Source organism: Daktulosphaira vitifoliae, unplaced genomic scaffold (assembly GCF_025091365.1).
Source record: "Daktulosphaira vitifoliae isolate Bord-2020 unplaced genomic scaffold, ASM2509136v1 Scaffold_5, whole genome shotgun sequence".
NCBI classification, from domain to species: domain Eukaryota; kingdom Metazoa; phylum Arthropoda; class Insecta; order Hemiptera; family Phylloxeridae; genus Daktulosphaira; species Daktulosphaira vitifoliae.
Genome location: NW_026099576.1, coordinates 23,889,655 through 23,906,867, shown reverse-complemented (window position 1 = coordinate 23,906,867; position 17,213 = coordinate 23,889,655). Strand labels below are relative to the sequence as shown.

Here is a 17,213-nt window from a genome sequence, read left to right as displayed (position 1 = left end):
GGGCTATGTAGTTTTTCTTGTCATATCATGCACAGCAATACCTTATAAAAGGCACGTTAAACATTTTTAACGATAAATGAAATGTAAAATTTATTATTTTTATTTTTGATATAGTCACTACATTTCTTAATTTTCTCTGATCCGATTTTACTGGATAATACATCAAATGATCACAAATCATATCTAGTTGAAGGCATTAATATCAAAAATGGTAAAACTATCATTTCCCATAAATAGGGGAAATCCTAAAAATTTGTAATTTTTAAAATGGGTAAAATTCAACATTTTTAAATATTTTTACTTAAAATTGGCATTTTTCAAGGTAAGTGTATTGGTAAAGAAATTATATTTTTTGTATTAATTAGAAGATTTCTAATAGAATTTCTGTAACAGAAATAGAGGATATGAATAAAACATTCATTTAATTTAACGTATCAAACTTACATTTAACCTATAGCTTATCTCGTTCTCTACCAACATATCTTTACTATTATTTGATTAATTTCTTCATTTCATCACAAATGTTTCTAAAACTCCGCATCCTATTAACTTTGTTAAATAAAAGTTTATACNACTCCGCATCCTATTAACTTTGTTAAATAAAAGTTTATACATTTTGATTTTTTAAGTATATTACAATTAAATTTTCATAAAAAATGGATTCAAATTTAGTTAATTTATAAAAACTATAGTAAATATCAATCTAGTTTATTTAAAAAAACTATTTCTAGTGGTAAGTTTAAATGGAAACTTTCGTTAGTTAATTGGGAACTGTTTTGTTATTCCTTGTAATAAATAATTGTTAATTGATTTTATCAAATTACTATAAATAATTACACCGCTGAAAATAATCGTGACTTCTTTATAAGCGCGCGATGTTTTATCAATGTTATCAATACAAGCACCTATAATTAATATTGTACTACTAAATGGAGAATAATTTAAATAAAATTGTATATGGTCGATAACCAGTATTGTATTATTACCTTTTGAGTTGTTATGATTATTAGTTACAGACAAGCAAATTAAATAAATTAAAATCCTTTAAAATTCCTCAACATTTAATTAATGACTTGAAATTACTAACTAAAATGGTCGGTTTTACTATTATGTGGTTCTTCCAACTACATTACTTTTAAGCATTTACCATACAAAAATTATTCTTCCGTGTGGCCACCGACGTCGGTAATATTCGTTTATAATCTTCGGCCACTTTCGTTGCCGTAAAATGAGTGGACTACCAATGTATCAATGATGGGCAAATGCACCTTAACGAATAGTCGTGCACCAATCAGTATACCATAAATTGTACAGAGCATACTTGTGGCCGAACCAGTGTGCCACAATGATCGGTCCATTGTACTGTCTGTGCATCTCGTACGTACTGATATATTCTCCAGCTAACAACTCGGCGGATAACACGAATATCAATGTATGTGGAGCTTCTACCGACAGTAACCAATGGGACACTACCGTGCAAAGTGCTGGTATCGGTTTGTTGGTTTTTAAATAACCTGGTGTCGCTTATATAAATGCTATAAATGGTCTACGGGTCGATGATGTTGATATTCCAAATGAAAAAAAAAAGGAAATATATTCAACCTAAATACAATCATATATTTATTTTTCCTGAAATAGAAGTACTTCATTATATGAAACATTAATTCTTTTACTACTATCAGAATTATTGTTTGATTTTGTAATTTCAAACATTTTAGTTTTAATTTCAACTGTTAAATTAGTATCGAAAAATGCAAGTGCCGGTGTTTCAGGTTCTAAGTACTACAAATGTGCACATAGTTTTTTAAAAGTTAACTGAGATATAGGTTTTTAGTCGCTATGACTTTTCAAAAAAAAAGATCATGACAAGGAGCTAATGAAACAATAGGTGCATCAAACCACGCTTTAATATATAATCGAATGAGAAATGTACAAATATTGCGCAATGAATTTTCTTCACCTTTCGATAGTTTAAATTGATCACGAAACATAAAAAGATTTAGTGAATATATGNGAATTTTCTTCACCTTTCGATAGTTAAAATTGATCACGAAACATAAAAAGATTTAGTGAATATATGGCTTTAGACACCAAACGATCATGATGCATTGCTCCAGAATATTTCAAATATATGTCACGAGTAGGAGTACAATTGAAATTTTCGATTTTAAAATGCTACAGATAATTTAATACTGAAAAATAATAATATGTAGTAAAAATATGATATTTTTCATCCCTTCGAGGTTAAAAAACATTAACTTAAGTTTTTTTTAAATGGTAACACATATTTTTAATTTAATAAAATGTTTGAGTTTTTAATTTAATAACAAATGACATTTGAATTTTTAATATAACTTTATTCGTTTATTAGATATAAACATATAAAGTTTCAAATTTTTGAGTTAATATACATGTATACACTTGGGATTACAAATACAGGTAGCTAATTGGTTTTATATGACATCGATAATAGCAGCATTGTTATTATCAACGGTAGTAAGGCACATTGTTGTGAGTTTATAAATACACTAACTGACAATACAAAAAATATATCTATTGATAGTCATAATTGATAATAAACAATCCGTGACTGTGACAGCAATGTAATAAAAAATCAATTAGCTACCCGTATTTATAATCCTTTGTGTATTATACATCTTTATTAACTCAAAAATTTGAAACTTTAAATTTTTATACCTAATAAACTAATTAAGTTATACTAAAAACTCAAACATTTTATTAAATTCAAAGTATGTGTTTCCATTTAATAGATTTTATAGATTACTGTATAGTGTCCCACCGCGATTTATTAATTTCAACATTAGTATTTGTAATCCTTAGTGTATTATACATGTATAATTAACTCAATAATTTGAAACTTTAAATGTTTATATCTAATAAACGAATAAAGTTATATAGTAATACCGAAGGTATCTTTCACGTGGTACGTTTATGACATTAAGTTTTCATTTTGTGTATTGTTTTATTGTGTTTTAAGTGTATCTTTATTTTGTATGTTTTACATTGTTTAAATTATATCTATAATAATTACATTTGCGTTATTATTGAACTTTTATTACTTTAAGTTAAGACAGTAGGGTTGTTTCTTTTTTGATACAACATATCATATATTTCATTTGGTATAGCCTGAAAATTGTATGGGCGTGTCGTCGGTTTCGTGGAGGTTGGAAAATCCTAAAAATACTTTATTCAATACCTCATCTTTACCATGTGTGTATTCGAATTATCCGATTTTGATTTAGTGGTTTCTTCTAAATTATATTGTGCAAAATGCCGGCTATATTTTACTTTAGTATGGGCGGCAATTTGCGCTTGTGTAACATTTTAGTTTGTTTAATAAAAATGTTGACCATGTCTTAGCGGAAGGAAAGGAGAATATAAGATGTGAAAATTGAGCCTTACGATATATTAGATGGAAAAAGAAATAACAACATAATATATATATATAATAATCACAATATGAAATTTTCAGTAACGAAAAAATAATAAACAAACAAGAGCTAATGATAAATGAAATTAGTACACATTAATAATGGAATAAATAACATATATCTCCTGTTTATAACTAATACATATCTTATGGGGACTGTAAATCCGTTAAATAAACAATAAAAAAATTATTAATAATTACCCACTGCCGTTTGAAGGTGATGAATATTGTGACACTTCGGATGCAGGGAATGCAACAAAAAAAAAAATACCGTAACATATAACAAGCCGTTGAGCAACTCAAATTTAACAATGTGGCGACAAGGCAATACTCGGCCCAAAAAATACCTGGCGTCGATATAACCGAAACGGCCGACTAATTGGGCGCGAATTATTTAGTTTTCAATGCCGTAAGTTGCAGGGACCGGTCTAAACAGCAACGCCGCCGTGCCGTTACGAAGGTGGTGGTTTTTTAGTGGGAAAAAACACATTGGAGATCGCGGCGTATATTGAGACGCGGAATCTCCGGCCACTAGACGGCTACAGAAAATGAAAATAAATTTGCGTGGGGTCAGTGACACCACAGAAACACAAACGTGTATGACGTGATCGACTGACCTGCTTGCCCTCACTTACTGTGTTTTCATGTTTAATTAAATATATAGCGTCACATTAATGTGTATCTAACATATATTTTTGCTTTTCTTCGGGTGTTAAGATAACATTTGCGATAGTCTTTACCGTGGAACTCAAAATACGCATTTTATAAAAGTGAATGGGTCTAAGATAATTTGACTTATGTTATAGCTTAAGTAAGTGGAGCTATTCAATTTTACGTGTGCTTCAATCAATTTATTAAAAACATCATTAAAATGCTCCCAATATTCTAATGATGAACAATCAATACGTAGCGCCTCATATGTATTTGTGACTAGTAAAGCGAATACTTAAAAGTTGGTCTGTTCATGATTGTTATAGATTTTTCTAGAGTTTTATTAACAGTTAATTGGTACGTTGTTGAGTTATTAATCAATTGTTATATGGGAATGTATAGAATAATTTAATTCAATAGATCCTCTTTGGCATATTTCCATAAAGACGAATTTCCGATTTTTCTTATCGACTTATGATCTCTCTGTCGTAAATCCTATCATGATCTAGAGGTCTATTAATAGGAAGATTAAAAGATAAATTTAAATTTTATATCGCAATTGTATAAGTGTGTCAGCGGGACGTATGTAGGTAATTGTTTTTTTTTTTTACTAAAATGGTCATAAAATGATTTGTGTACTATTACTCTGTCGATTAATGATCATATACGATTTAAAAATTATAAGAATACCTTCATGTATACTTAAAAATTCAATTAAATTTAAATTTTTCTTTCCAGTGAAACCAAATTTTTTTATTTATTGAGGTTCAACTCTAAAAGAAATAAGAAGAAATTGCTAAATAATTCATTATGACTGTCGTGTTTGAACCACATAACCTGAGCGTGAAAAACAAAGTGTTACCGACGCGGCAACCGTACATCGCATTTATTGGTAGATAGATAAGTGAGAGCTGAGAAAAAGTTGCTACAGATATATATATATATACAAGATGATTTTTTTATCATAACCCCCCACTCAATTACTTGCAGAATATATATAATTTAAAAATTTTTTTTTTTTGTTTTCTATAGTTACACATTTTTCTTGAATTATTAACTATTTAAAACTTTTTATGTTCATCCCTTATGCCTTGTAAGGGTTTTAAATGGGAACGCATATTTTTAATTTTATAATATTATATAAAAAAAAAATTACAAGTAACTTTGTACGTACAATTTTTTTTCTGATTAACCGTTCGTCTGTTACGGCTTGTTAAAGTAAAGTGATTTTAGGCCAAGTTTCTATTGTTATTTTACTATATTAAATACAGAAGTCATTATTTTGAAGTCATAATAGTAATAAACTTTAAATTATTATTTTTCGATTAAATAAGTGAATAAAATAATGTCTATGTATTGTTCTTTGAAATTACGAAAAATAAAATATTTATTTATAATATATCATTTTTTTTTTTTTTTTTTACAACCGTTAGGTTGGTTAATACCAATTAAATTGGTATATTCTGAGGAAATTTAAGTGCAGTTGTGCTTTTTCGCCACCTTAAAAGCGCACGCATGGTCACCCGTCCGTTTACCTACGGTGGTATGTACGGCTTAACACTAGAGTTTTGTCAACAAATAGTGTGACCACTGCGCCACACCACGTCCCTGATAATTTATCATATAAGATGGTAAACTCTTCATTTTACAGCACAATGATTTTTTGAATTAAATTTTTCTTGCTATAAAAATCAAACAAATTATTATTGCAATTTTCTATAAAAATATATATACACTGTGGGATTTATTGAGTATATTGCCTCCCATTTTTTCGAAAAATAATCATTTTTATCACAAAATCATTATTCATGTATATATACTTGTTTTATTTTAAAATAATAAATTGCATAGTCTTAAGTAAAATTTAATTTTATCATAAATAAATATTGACAATACTTTATATAGCTATCATATATATAAATTATTTATTATTTAAATGATTATCATTTTTGTGTTACATTGATAGAAAAATGGTACTGTAAATAATCGAATACACGTTTAATTGAATTATTATAAAAGTTTTTAGATTAGAAGTTTAATAAATATCTACTATACAGAGTAATTTGTTTATCACAACCTACTAAATTATTTACAGTTTAAAAATAATTTAACCATTTTTTGTTTGGTTACTGTTTACACATTATACTTGAATTATAACTACGTAATACTTGTTAAACTGCGACTGTGATAGCAACGTCATAAAAAACCAATTTTCTACCTGTATTTGAAATCCCTTGTATATTATACATTTATATTAACTTAAAAATTTGAAACCTTAAAATTTTATAAAAAAAAAAAAAGAATAAAGTTATATTTTAAATTCAAATGCCATTTATAATTAAATTAAAAACTCAAACATTTTATTAAATTCAAAATATGTGTTCCTATTAAAAAAAATAAAGTTAACACCCTAACAAGGCATAAGGATGAACTTCATAAGTTTTAAATAGTTAATAATTCAAGAATAATGTGTAACCAAAGAAAACCAAATAAAAAAAACGTTTAAATTATTTATATTCTGCAAGTAATTGAGTGAGTTATGATAAAAAAATCAACCTTTATAAACAAAGTGATCAAAAGTTATTAATTTTCTTCAGGACATTTTTCGTACTCTGTGTCAATAAGTTCAAAAATTATAAACAATTTTTCATTTATATCATCAAGTGAAAATGGTATGACATCAAAATCGTATGCGAAGTCGTGATTTTGTAGAGGTTTGGGAAATCCTATAAATAAATCTATTAATATGTCTTCTGTTAATATGTGTGTATTCGTTTCGTTCGATTTTGATTCATCAGCCTTAATTAAATCTTCTTCATTAATTATCCTAGACCTTACAGTATATTTTACGAATTTTGTGACCAATTGATTCAAATTAAACAATTTTTGAGTGCTATAGAACGTAAAATCCATTAGACTCAATGCATATGATATGTTTATAGAAAAAGAACTTTTTTTGTGACAGCCTTCCAAATATTTCTCTGCTTTACCCAATTTTTCTAAATATTGTATTACTTTTTCCCAATTTCCTGTTAGTGCTTCATTAATACGTAGTGCTTCATATGCATATACGACTAGTAAACACGCATATCTAGCAGTTCGATGTTTCATGATATCTATTGCCGTAATTAAGGTTTTTTCAATAGTTTTTCGATATGTTGTTGAATTATTTATTAAATGTTCAAGTGTTATATTAGGACATGAAGGATATAAAATTGAAACAAGATCCTCTTTGGCGTATTTCCATAAAAACAAATTTTCGACATTTGAAAGTTGATTTCTGATTTCTTCATCATAAACCGTATTATTCACTAAATTTCCATTAATAGGGAAATTACTATTCTGTAAAAAATACAATTATAAATTATATAAAATTTTACTATAATTATCTGTCTTTATTAATAATATATTTTACGACAGCAAACGTTTAGATGAGATTAAAAATTAAAATAATTTGATGTATCTTGTTTGTATACGACACAATGTCATCGGATATGTTTACCCCGTACGCCACTTACTCTTCACTGGATCGGAGAAACCTTAGTGCTGAATAGAGAGACACTAGTATGGTCTATGAAATATGAATGCAGTTAAAGAATAATCTGTCCGTAGCAGTAGAAGTATTATAAATTGAACATAACGTTTTTCAAAAACTCGACTTTCTACGATTTCTCATACTAGAACAATCGCCATAATCATCGGAAATTTTTTTTTTTTTATAGTACACTTTAAATCTTTAATTTGGCATAGGTTAGACGTTGTCAACAGCAATCATACAGTCAAAAATCAAGTATAAATCAATGTAAAATTATTTAAACATTTTTTTTTACATGCTTAAGTAGTCTCTTTCAAACACTTCCTGTGCTTTTTTTTTATTGGACTTTCATAAAAACTGCATCAAAAGAATGCTTAATACCGTCATGATGTACACAATATATCATTAATGTCATAATTTACTATTTAAGACTTTAATTGAGAAACCGCGCAAAATGATTTGTATACCAATAAAAATACGATGTAAATATACCTATTAAATGTATAAAAATATACTAATGAAGCTTNCATGTAAATTTTATTATATAAATATACCTATTAAATGTATAAAAATATACTAATGAAGCTTCGCAGAAAAAAGGCATATAATAATTATATAAAACAAACAGGAAATAACAAACAATATGTAACGGTAGCACATAAGATTTAGGGTAATCAAATTTATTATAAAAAGCCCAAAATATGAAGCATTCTGGCTCAGATACGGTCAATTATTCCTAGAGGCACTCAGTACGTTAAGTTACGGTCAATCAGTTGTGTCATAGTGAAATTTATACGAGAAGTGATCTACCGTGTTTCTATTACAACATCTATTTATTTCAAAGTGCCATTGAAAATATCGAGGTAGGAAAGTAATAATTATACCAAAAATATAAAAGGTTTAGAATTATATTTTATGAATACATAGATTAAGTATACAGGAAAATCAAGTGATCATCAATAATAGGAAATATACAAAGTAAATTTAATAAATCGATAATGTTTTTACAGAGTTACATCTTCGATACGTGTATGTTTTAGAAGTTAGTTATATAGCCATCATACCACTCTAAGTAGACACACGAGGTGACTAAATCTCACCTATTATCGATATCCGTCAAAACTCGTGGCATTATTGATATTAAAAATTGACAATTAATCACAATAAATCTCATATTAATAAAATTAAGGTCACTTTATCTTTCTATCATCTTCTATCTTTCTTACAGACCCTGGTACTCATTCCCCGAGAAACAATATTATTAATACAACAAAGACAGTAGCTCAAACACAACATCCTCTATTCATTTTATTTTATTCTCTCTTTTTGATTTACTACAATACTTCTAGTATATTTACTTAGATGAGTGTTTTAAAAGTTACATGATTTTTAAAATGCCAAAAAATCGACAGACATTTGCACAAAGAAGATAAGTCGTCGGAACAAATTTTTTTTTTTTAATTTAAACTATATTACATAAGCTTAAATTTGACATATGTTTTAAAAATGCAGTGTTTCTGGAACATTTTTAAAACTTAAATTGAAAAACTTTAGTTTTGTAAAAAATTTGCTATTTTAAATCACCCTCTGTGGGCAGGTAAAGGATCAGGTTTTCAAAAATATTATATCAAATAAAAGGGAAATACATAAGGTTTCAATAAAAAAAAAATGATTTCGGTTCGTTAATTATTCAATAAGTTATGGAAGTTTAAGCACCGAAATAACATTAATTTTTTACACGAAAATTACATTTCTCTTCAATTTTAATGGTCATTTGCACATAGAAGATAGGTCGTCGGGAAATTTTTTTTTATCTAATAGTGCATAATGTAAGCTTTGATTTAAGATATGTTTAAAGGACGCAGTATTTCAGGAACATTTTCAAAAGTTAAGTTGGTAAAGATTTATTTTGTAAAAAAGTTACTATTTTGAAACCCTTCTTGTAGGTAGATAAAGAATCAGATTTTGAAAAATATTATATCAAATAAAATGGAAATGTATGAGGTTTCATTATAAAAAAAAATTATTTTGATTTGTTCATTTTTAATAAGTTATATAACTTTTCAGTAAAACTTTTAGAGAAAAAGTAAAAAAAAAGTCGAAATTTACTAATTTTAAAAATCATAATTTTTAGGAGATTTTCATCATTAACGGGGAACGAAGGAAAAATTTTCAATTTTTTAGGGTAATATCTTCAACTAGATACGATATGTGATATTTTAACGTAAATATATAAACACATCATGATAAAATTAATATGTTCTCAGCTTCGCATCGAAGCTAATAATATGTATTATTAAGAGTAAAATTTATAAATTACCGAATTTATTTTATATGATCACTAAAATTCACCAAAAATAAGCTTAACCCGCTTTTTAGCTTAGTAACAATCAAGGAAACCTAGTTTTAGTCATTAGATTTTTGACCCCCCCACGTAAAAAATAGTTCCGACGCCCCTGACATTATGTACATTCATTAGATTCTGTGATTAGTCCGGCATTTATTTTAAAATTAATTTTATTCAAAAAAGATTGAAATGCAAAATCAAGTACACGAAGTGGTCCAAGTGAGGATAGATGGAAGAGAACGGAGCCCCCTTCTTATTTGAAGAACAATCTAGCAGCACTATAAATGGAATACCCAAATGCCGAGGGGGCGCTTTAATTTTGAGCACTTAATAGTAGAAAGCGTATTAGATAGGCAACAATCTATTACTTTATTGAGATAATTTTTTTTTGAGTAAGTAAGTATATTTGATTATTATAATAAATATCAGTTTTAGTCTTTGAGGGAGACAATTCAGTGTGGCTCAGGAACGTCCCTCATTTTTTAAGAATTACAGTTGTAGTTTTTTTAACTTTAACTACTGTGATCACGCAAATATTTTAAACATAATGATAAACTTACATAGATTTTAACTACTTTGAAATAAATGTTTTTGTTTATATTTTCAAGAGATGTCTGCAATGCATTAAAACCATTTGCTGTAAATAAATGATTTCATAATATGATAAATTATTCAAAAATATTACAATCATGATATTTACCATTGTATAAGAACTTATGTTCATTTTTGTAAGTTAAAATAATGTTTTGATTTCCAAAAGTCTTAAAAATACAATTAACAGTGATTAAAAAATAATATTTTGTGGTATCTGAAAAGGTCAAAGGAAAATTCAATTTTTTTTCGAAAAGAATGTAATTTTAGACAACAAAATAAACGATTTTAATTTTCTAATATTTGTTCTGTGTTGGTCTTTTATAGGCCCTGTAGAAAACCACAGTAATTTTACACGTGTTGAAATATTATGCAATAATATCGATATTGATATTATTATTATATATTGCGATTTTATTGAAATCGGTTTAAATAGGCTAGTCAAAAATATAACTTTAAGTTTAATTTAATTTTATTTTATTTTATAATTTCACGGGCAGAAGCCCTTTTTACAAATAATACAAGTACATAAATTAGGTTATTGTAACATAGAAAGATATATACTAAAAATATGCAAAATAATTATTAAACGTAAAGATAAAAAAAAAAAAATGAAAATTAATTTAATTATAAAACATAAAGAAAAATACAAAAATTAAAATGAAAAGTTAAGGTCAACATTGGCATTAGTCATAAGACGCCTAAGTGGCTCATTTTTTGCATAATTAGTTAGGTAGTGAGGGACAACAAGTGGAGCATTATTTCTTGTTGCGCGCTGAGGTACTCTGAAACATATGAGGGACAACAGGCTCGGCGAATCAATATTACCATTCAATAAACCAATTAGGAAATTAATTCCAGCATTGCGCCTACGCTCAACTAATGAGGATAGGCCAAGCAAATACGAGACAGGGGCATAATCGTGGTTTGGACAGACTATGTTGTGCGAGTAGCTGACAAAGCGTAGGAACTTTCGCTGNAACTAATGAGGATAGGCCATGCAAATACGAGACAGGGGCATAATCGTGGTTTGGACAGACTATGTTGTGCGAGTAGCTGACAAAGCGTAGGAACTTTCGCTGAACTCGCTCAAGCTGTAGCGAGCCCAAGGCAGTATAAGGATCCCTACTACACTACTATATTCTAGAATAGGTCTGACTATAGAACAGAATAGCACTTTAAGTGAAAGTCTTTGCTTGAATCTTTGGCCAAACGCATAATAAATATTATAATAATAATTTGAATTTAACATAGACCAATTATATCTGTTTCAATGTTAATTCTAAATCATCTAATTTGAACATGACGTGAATTTTTTGAAAAAAAAAAACTATATTTTGTTTCTTCTTCTTCCTCGTCTTGACCCAACTACTTAGGATCCACCCTTATCCTAAACTTCCAATTGACACGATCTCCCACATCAGCTGTCCTCAAATCGCAAATATCATATTTGTTTATGAATTATTTATTCTCATATCACTTAAACATATTACCAATACATTAAAACTCAAAATGTAGTTTTTTCACATTAAAATATTGTAGGTCGTCTATTTAATTAAAAAACATTAAACTATGGAAATCATAAAATAACAATAAACACTGTGTTGCACAAGCACTGACAGATCTGCCACAGCAGCGGATACTAGTACTGGACCAATACTGACATGTCAGAGATTTGATAAAGTTTACCGATGTCAGTTGATAACGAGCCGTCATCCAGGGACGGCTAGCGAATAGTTTCACTGTCATAATGGAACTAATCGCTGCACTAATTAGGAAATCTGAAAATTTAAATAAATACATTAAAGAAACACTTCAATACAATGTTGAATACGCGTACTGTGTGTGAAATTAAAAACTATTTATAATAGTGTAAATGTAATTTCGCAAAACCGCATATTAAGTTGGAAAATTTGAAAAATTACATCGAACGGTAAAAGCGGCATGTGAGTGCTGTCACGATAGGGACGAGACTGATATGTCTAAGATGATGAAATTTTATCACAATTTTATCCTTCTCACTTGTCTTTTTATTTTATTAAGTTTTGAGTTACGATATAAAAAGTTTTCGGGCGAAAACAAAATGTATAATAATTATTTTAGATCCCAGTGACTAAAAATGAAATGTGTAACGGCTTTGATATAAAGTTAAAACCACGAGCGAACCTAATACTTAAAATTATTAATCGTAATAAAATATTTAATATTTTTGGGATAAATATATTAAAAATCATCTAGAAACAATGATCACTATTTAGAATAATATGTCTAAAAGAACAAATCTTAAGGAAAAAACATTTACATAACTCATTCAGATTTCATGTAAGAATATTTATTGACCAAGAACTCTCGTTTTTATTAAAAAATCGACTTTTTACAGTCTGCAAAAGTGTTTTAGCGATCTCTAGTGAGATTCTTTAGATATGTTTATTTGGATTTGATTAGTCAATTTAATAAAATCTTTTGAGTTCCGGTTTCATGGAATATTTTTTTGACTTAATTTTTTTAACGAACATTAATATTATGATTTCCATAATTTCTTAGTTAGTGTGAAGATAACATTTTTTAACTTCACATCATATATGAAAAATACAAATCATATAATGCATATTATAATATACATCAAAACAGCAATAACAAATTAACAAAAAAATCACCGTCAATTAGTTTATGTACCAAATCAACAATGTGTTTAGTAGTATATATAATGAATATACTCTATAAGTGATTATTTAATTAATGACACTTTAATTAACCAAAAATAAATACATAATATTATATAATATTATAAACTTATAATATTGATAATTTTACTAGTGATTTCTTTTAGTGTTATGTTTTTAGTTAATTTACAAATCATTAAGTATTTTTCATATTCTTCCCTTTTACTTTATAAGAGAGACAACTTTATTTTTCAAAAATTTAAAGTATTGACTAGAAATGACGAGCGGGTCCTGCAATGTTTTCATTTAACGTTTCTTAGACGCATACTAAAGTTAATAAATAAAGTGGATAAAATATGGAACTAAAATAAATCAAAAGTAAAATTCTCAATACTATATTCATTTTTTTTTTTATTAATTAAATGATTAGTAATAAACAAATCACCTTGTATTTGTGTTTGAATGATACATGATACATATTACTTATAGATGTAATAAATAATGCGAGAAAATATATAATAAAAGATACATACGATTATAATATCTATAATGTCTTTTTTTTTAATTGAAGTACCACGGTAATCATCCTATAATAATAAATTAAAATACCTATAAATTTTCAAGTTTTTACTAAAAGTTAATATTTACATATTTTATTTATAATTATTATTGTTATTTAAGATAGATGCGAGCTAAAGACTTTTTCATATAAAAATGTTACAATTAAGAAAAATTATTACTGCCCTCACCCATCGAAATAATGTACCCACACCAATTTTATTTCTAATTTTTTGGGTGGGTTGATTTCTACCCTCTCTTGCTAATCACACTTATGGTCAAGATACTTACATAACGCAAACGAATTTCTGCAAAAATGTTTGCTTCGTTTACAAAAGTCTGAAATAAAATCCAAAAGTACAATTATTCAGTTTGGTAATAGTTAAAAGTTTTATTCTGGGGAGGCAAAAGCAAAAACTTAAAATAAAAAATACTATATATCTAACAGATATACATGGATATTTGGCTTTTTTTATAGGCGTAGTGGTCACACTAGTTGTTGACAAAACTCTAGTCTTAAGTCGCGCCTACCGCCGTAGGTGAATGGATGGATGACCTTTTACGGTACCGAAAAAACACCATGTTCCCAGTGTAAAAGACAACGGAAAACCACTACACTTGATTTTTCCAGGATATACCAATTCAAATGATATTTAACCAACTTGATGATTGAAAAAAAAAGAAATTAGCCATAGATAGTATAACTTATAACAAAATCTCATAAGGCACAAAAATGAGCTTTTAATAAAATCTTTATTTTTTAATTCAATGCAAAGGTAAGAAGGTATTGTTTTTGTAATAATGTGTTCTTTTATGACTTTTCATGAAAATTCTCAGCTCTCTTTGTTCCGAATTTAATGATCAATACGTCAATAGAACCCGATTTCATCTATTTAGACTTTAAGTTGCTAAAAGTTGAAAAGAAACTTCAATTTTTTTTAATTTAGACAAATATGTCATATTACACTGCCGTTAAAAGTGGCATTTTCAAAAAAAAAATTTTGCATTTTAAAACTACTATGACTTCTTCAAAAAAACACCGATCTTAATAAGATTTCAAAAAGGCATACTAGATACAATAAAGTTTTCTTTTGCAGTGCATTTTTGTGATAATTCAATGAAAAACCAAAGTACTGGAAGATTTTAAAAATAACCACCCACGCATGTTAAACTTTTTTTTCAACTAAAATTTTAAAAATATTCCGAAAGGTCTGACAATGTCTAACCTATATCAAATTGATGCCCTTGAAGTTTACTCCAAAATTAAAAAAAAAATTTGCTCGGCGATTGTTTTACTATGAGAATCGTAAAAAAATCATATTTTTGCCAAAGCGATAATATAACGTTTATTTCAATAAAGCAAATAATCAAACAAGTATTTACTATTCTGATGAAATTTTAAATCATTGAAATTGTAAAATAAATATAAATATAAAAATCTGAAATCGAACAGATTCGAATTGAACCGTTTTTTTATGATACAGATGTTAATCGCTGTAAATTGTCATTTATACTTGTCCCAACTATCCCACAGTACTGCGCTTATAAAGCCGTTTATACACATTTATTTTTTTTTGACCTGAGTTTTTAATCCAATATTATCTCTGAGGCTTGTATCCAAAATAATAAGCCACAAAATTTTTATTTTTTGTTTGATAGAGCATCGTAGAACCTTTCAAGGAACAAATTACAATACCCCCCCCCTTTTATGTTTTATAAATTACTTCAAGTCACTAAATACAGAATCAAGAACAACCACACGTTTTTCCTTACCATTTTTACTATCATAATAATTTTCAAACAAATTGCGTATTATTCTAAAATAATGAGAAGCAATGTTTTATTAGTTGTGACAATTCTCGTTTAATTTATTCGCATTATTCCCTCAAAACAATGACACAGTATTTTGCTAAATGAGTTTAAAAAAAATATTCTTTATAAATTTCAAATATTATTACACTAATCAAGAACATAATTAAATTAAGGTAAACATTTATGTAATGTATAATTATATTATAATTATTGATAATTATGTGATAAAATCATTAATTTTATTTTAAATTATTAGACTTAGAGGTTTTTGAAAAATTTTTAATTTTATAATGCTCACTTTCATTTATACATTTTTGGTAGTAAGCAATAAAAATAAAAACAATTATGCTATCACATTTTATGATCATGTTAAACTGGGTTAAACGATATGGTCAAACTAAAAACTATTAGTTTGTTCCCCGTGTTTCTCATATTATATTACTTAGTATAATGCCTGCTTAAAATTAGTTCTCACCATTTCTAAAGCCTTGCACCTTACAAACTCCTAAAATAAATTAAAACATTTGTACGACAAAATAGTTTTATTAAACATTGTACAATGATATCACAATCTAAGTGATAACAGTACGATAAAACTTACCCTTACGCCATATATACAACTATCTTTCTTAATAAATTTAGCATCAAGCACCTAAAATATAATTAAATTTTTAAATTATTAACATTCAATAATTTAAATATAGATTAATTAAAAAAATTTATTGATACTGCAACTTACAAAGTGATTATGATATAAAGACTCAAAAATATCTATATATTCTCCCTATATGAAAAAAAGATACTTTAAAATTTAATAAAATATAATAACAGTAAATGTGTTTTATATATCAAGACGTCATATAAAATTAAATGAACAAAGTTTATTTAAATTACTTGGCCAATTACAAGTACATTTCCAAAAACATTTTCAAAAAAAAAACCATACACGAAAATTAATAAAACGAATTTTGTTTTATAAAACATTTTTTAAGAATTTAATTATTATACCGATTTATACCTTAAGATATATTTTATTATTTTCCATTAAAATTTTCCTATTTTATAGGTATTAAAGTAAATAAAATATTAATAAACATAAATTAAACAAAAAAAAAAAATATTAAAAAGATGTGAAACATATTTTTTAATTATTTGTTAATATCGTATTTTCACATATTAGTCGATAAAAATATATAAATTATTTTAATATTCATAAATGGAGTGTGAAAAAAATGCTATTTACTGTTTCGTTTTTAAATTTTAAAGACTATCTAATAGAATGAACTTTAATGGATCTCAATAATAAATTTTAACATTTTTCTTTTTAAGTGTTAATTTTTATATTATGTCAAATAGGTAACTATAGTTCTAATTATAGCTATAATTAGATTACAACTTAGCAGGGAAATTTGTTATATTTTATTATTAATATTATTTCTTTTTTTTAATAAAACTATAAAATAGTTTTAAAAACGCATATGGATTACCAAGAAATCTTTAAAGAAACTTGAAGAACAAAGGTATTCTTAAGAAAATTTAGTTGTCATATTTTAACCCAAAATATTACTTACCGGTAAAAATATAAAAATAAATTGTTTTTCAATT

At 26.8% G+C, this 17,213-nt stretch overlaps 1 protein-coding gene and 1 long non-coding RNA gene across 3 annotated transcripts; both read right to left on the bottom strand.

Moving 5' to 3' along the window:
* Window positions 1-6,390: 6,390 nt before the first annotated feature.
* On the bottom strand, window positions 6,391-16,642 carry LOC126906967 (uncharacterized). Of its 2 annotated transcripts, XM_050687940.1 has the most exons (9): window positions 16,503-16,642; window positions 16,348-16,392; window positions 16,210-16,260; window positions 16,084-16,113; window positions 14,088-14,135; window positions 13,772-13,825; window positions 10,685-10,745; window positions 10,545-10,621; window positions 6,391-7,444 (listed from the first exon to the last, which is right to left on the bottom strand). In XM_050687940.1, exons 1-9 carry the CDS (start codon window positions 16,590-16,592, stop codon window positions 6,686-6,688), a joined length of 1,215 nt encoding a protein of 404 aa, XP_050543897.1. In that variant the 5' UTR covers window positions 16,593-16,642; the 3' UTR covers window positions 6,391-6,685. The 2 variants fall into 2 exon arrangements, with proteins under 2 accessions (XP_050543897.1, XP_050543898.1); XM_050687941.1 differs by lacking the exons at window positions 16,084-16,113; window positions 16,210-16,260; window positions 16,348-16,392; window positions 16,503-16,642 and adding an exon at window positions 15,570-15,599.
* On the bottom strand, window positions 7,808-8,944 carry LOC126906994 (uncharacterized). The gene is made up of 2 exons (XR_007704402.1): window positions 8,192-8,944; window positions 7,808-8,129 (listed from the first exon to the last, which is right to left on the bottom strand). It is a non-coding gene; the product is annotated as an uncharacterized LOC126906994 (long non-coding RNA).
* Window positions 16,643-17,213: the final 571 nt, after the last annotated feature.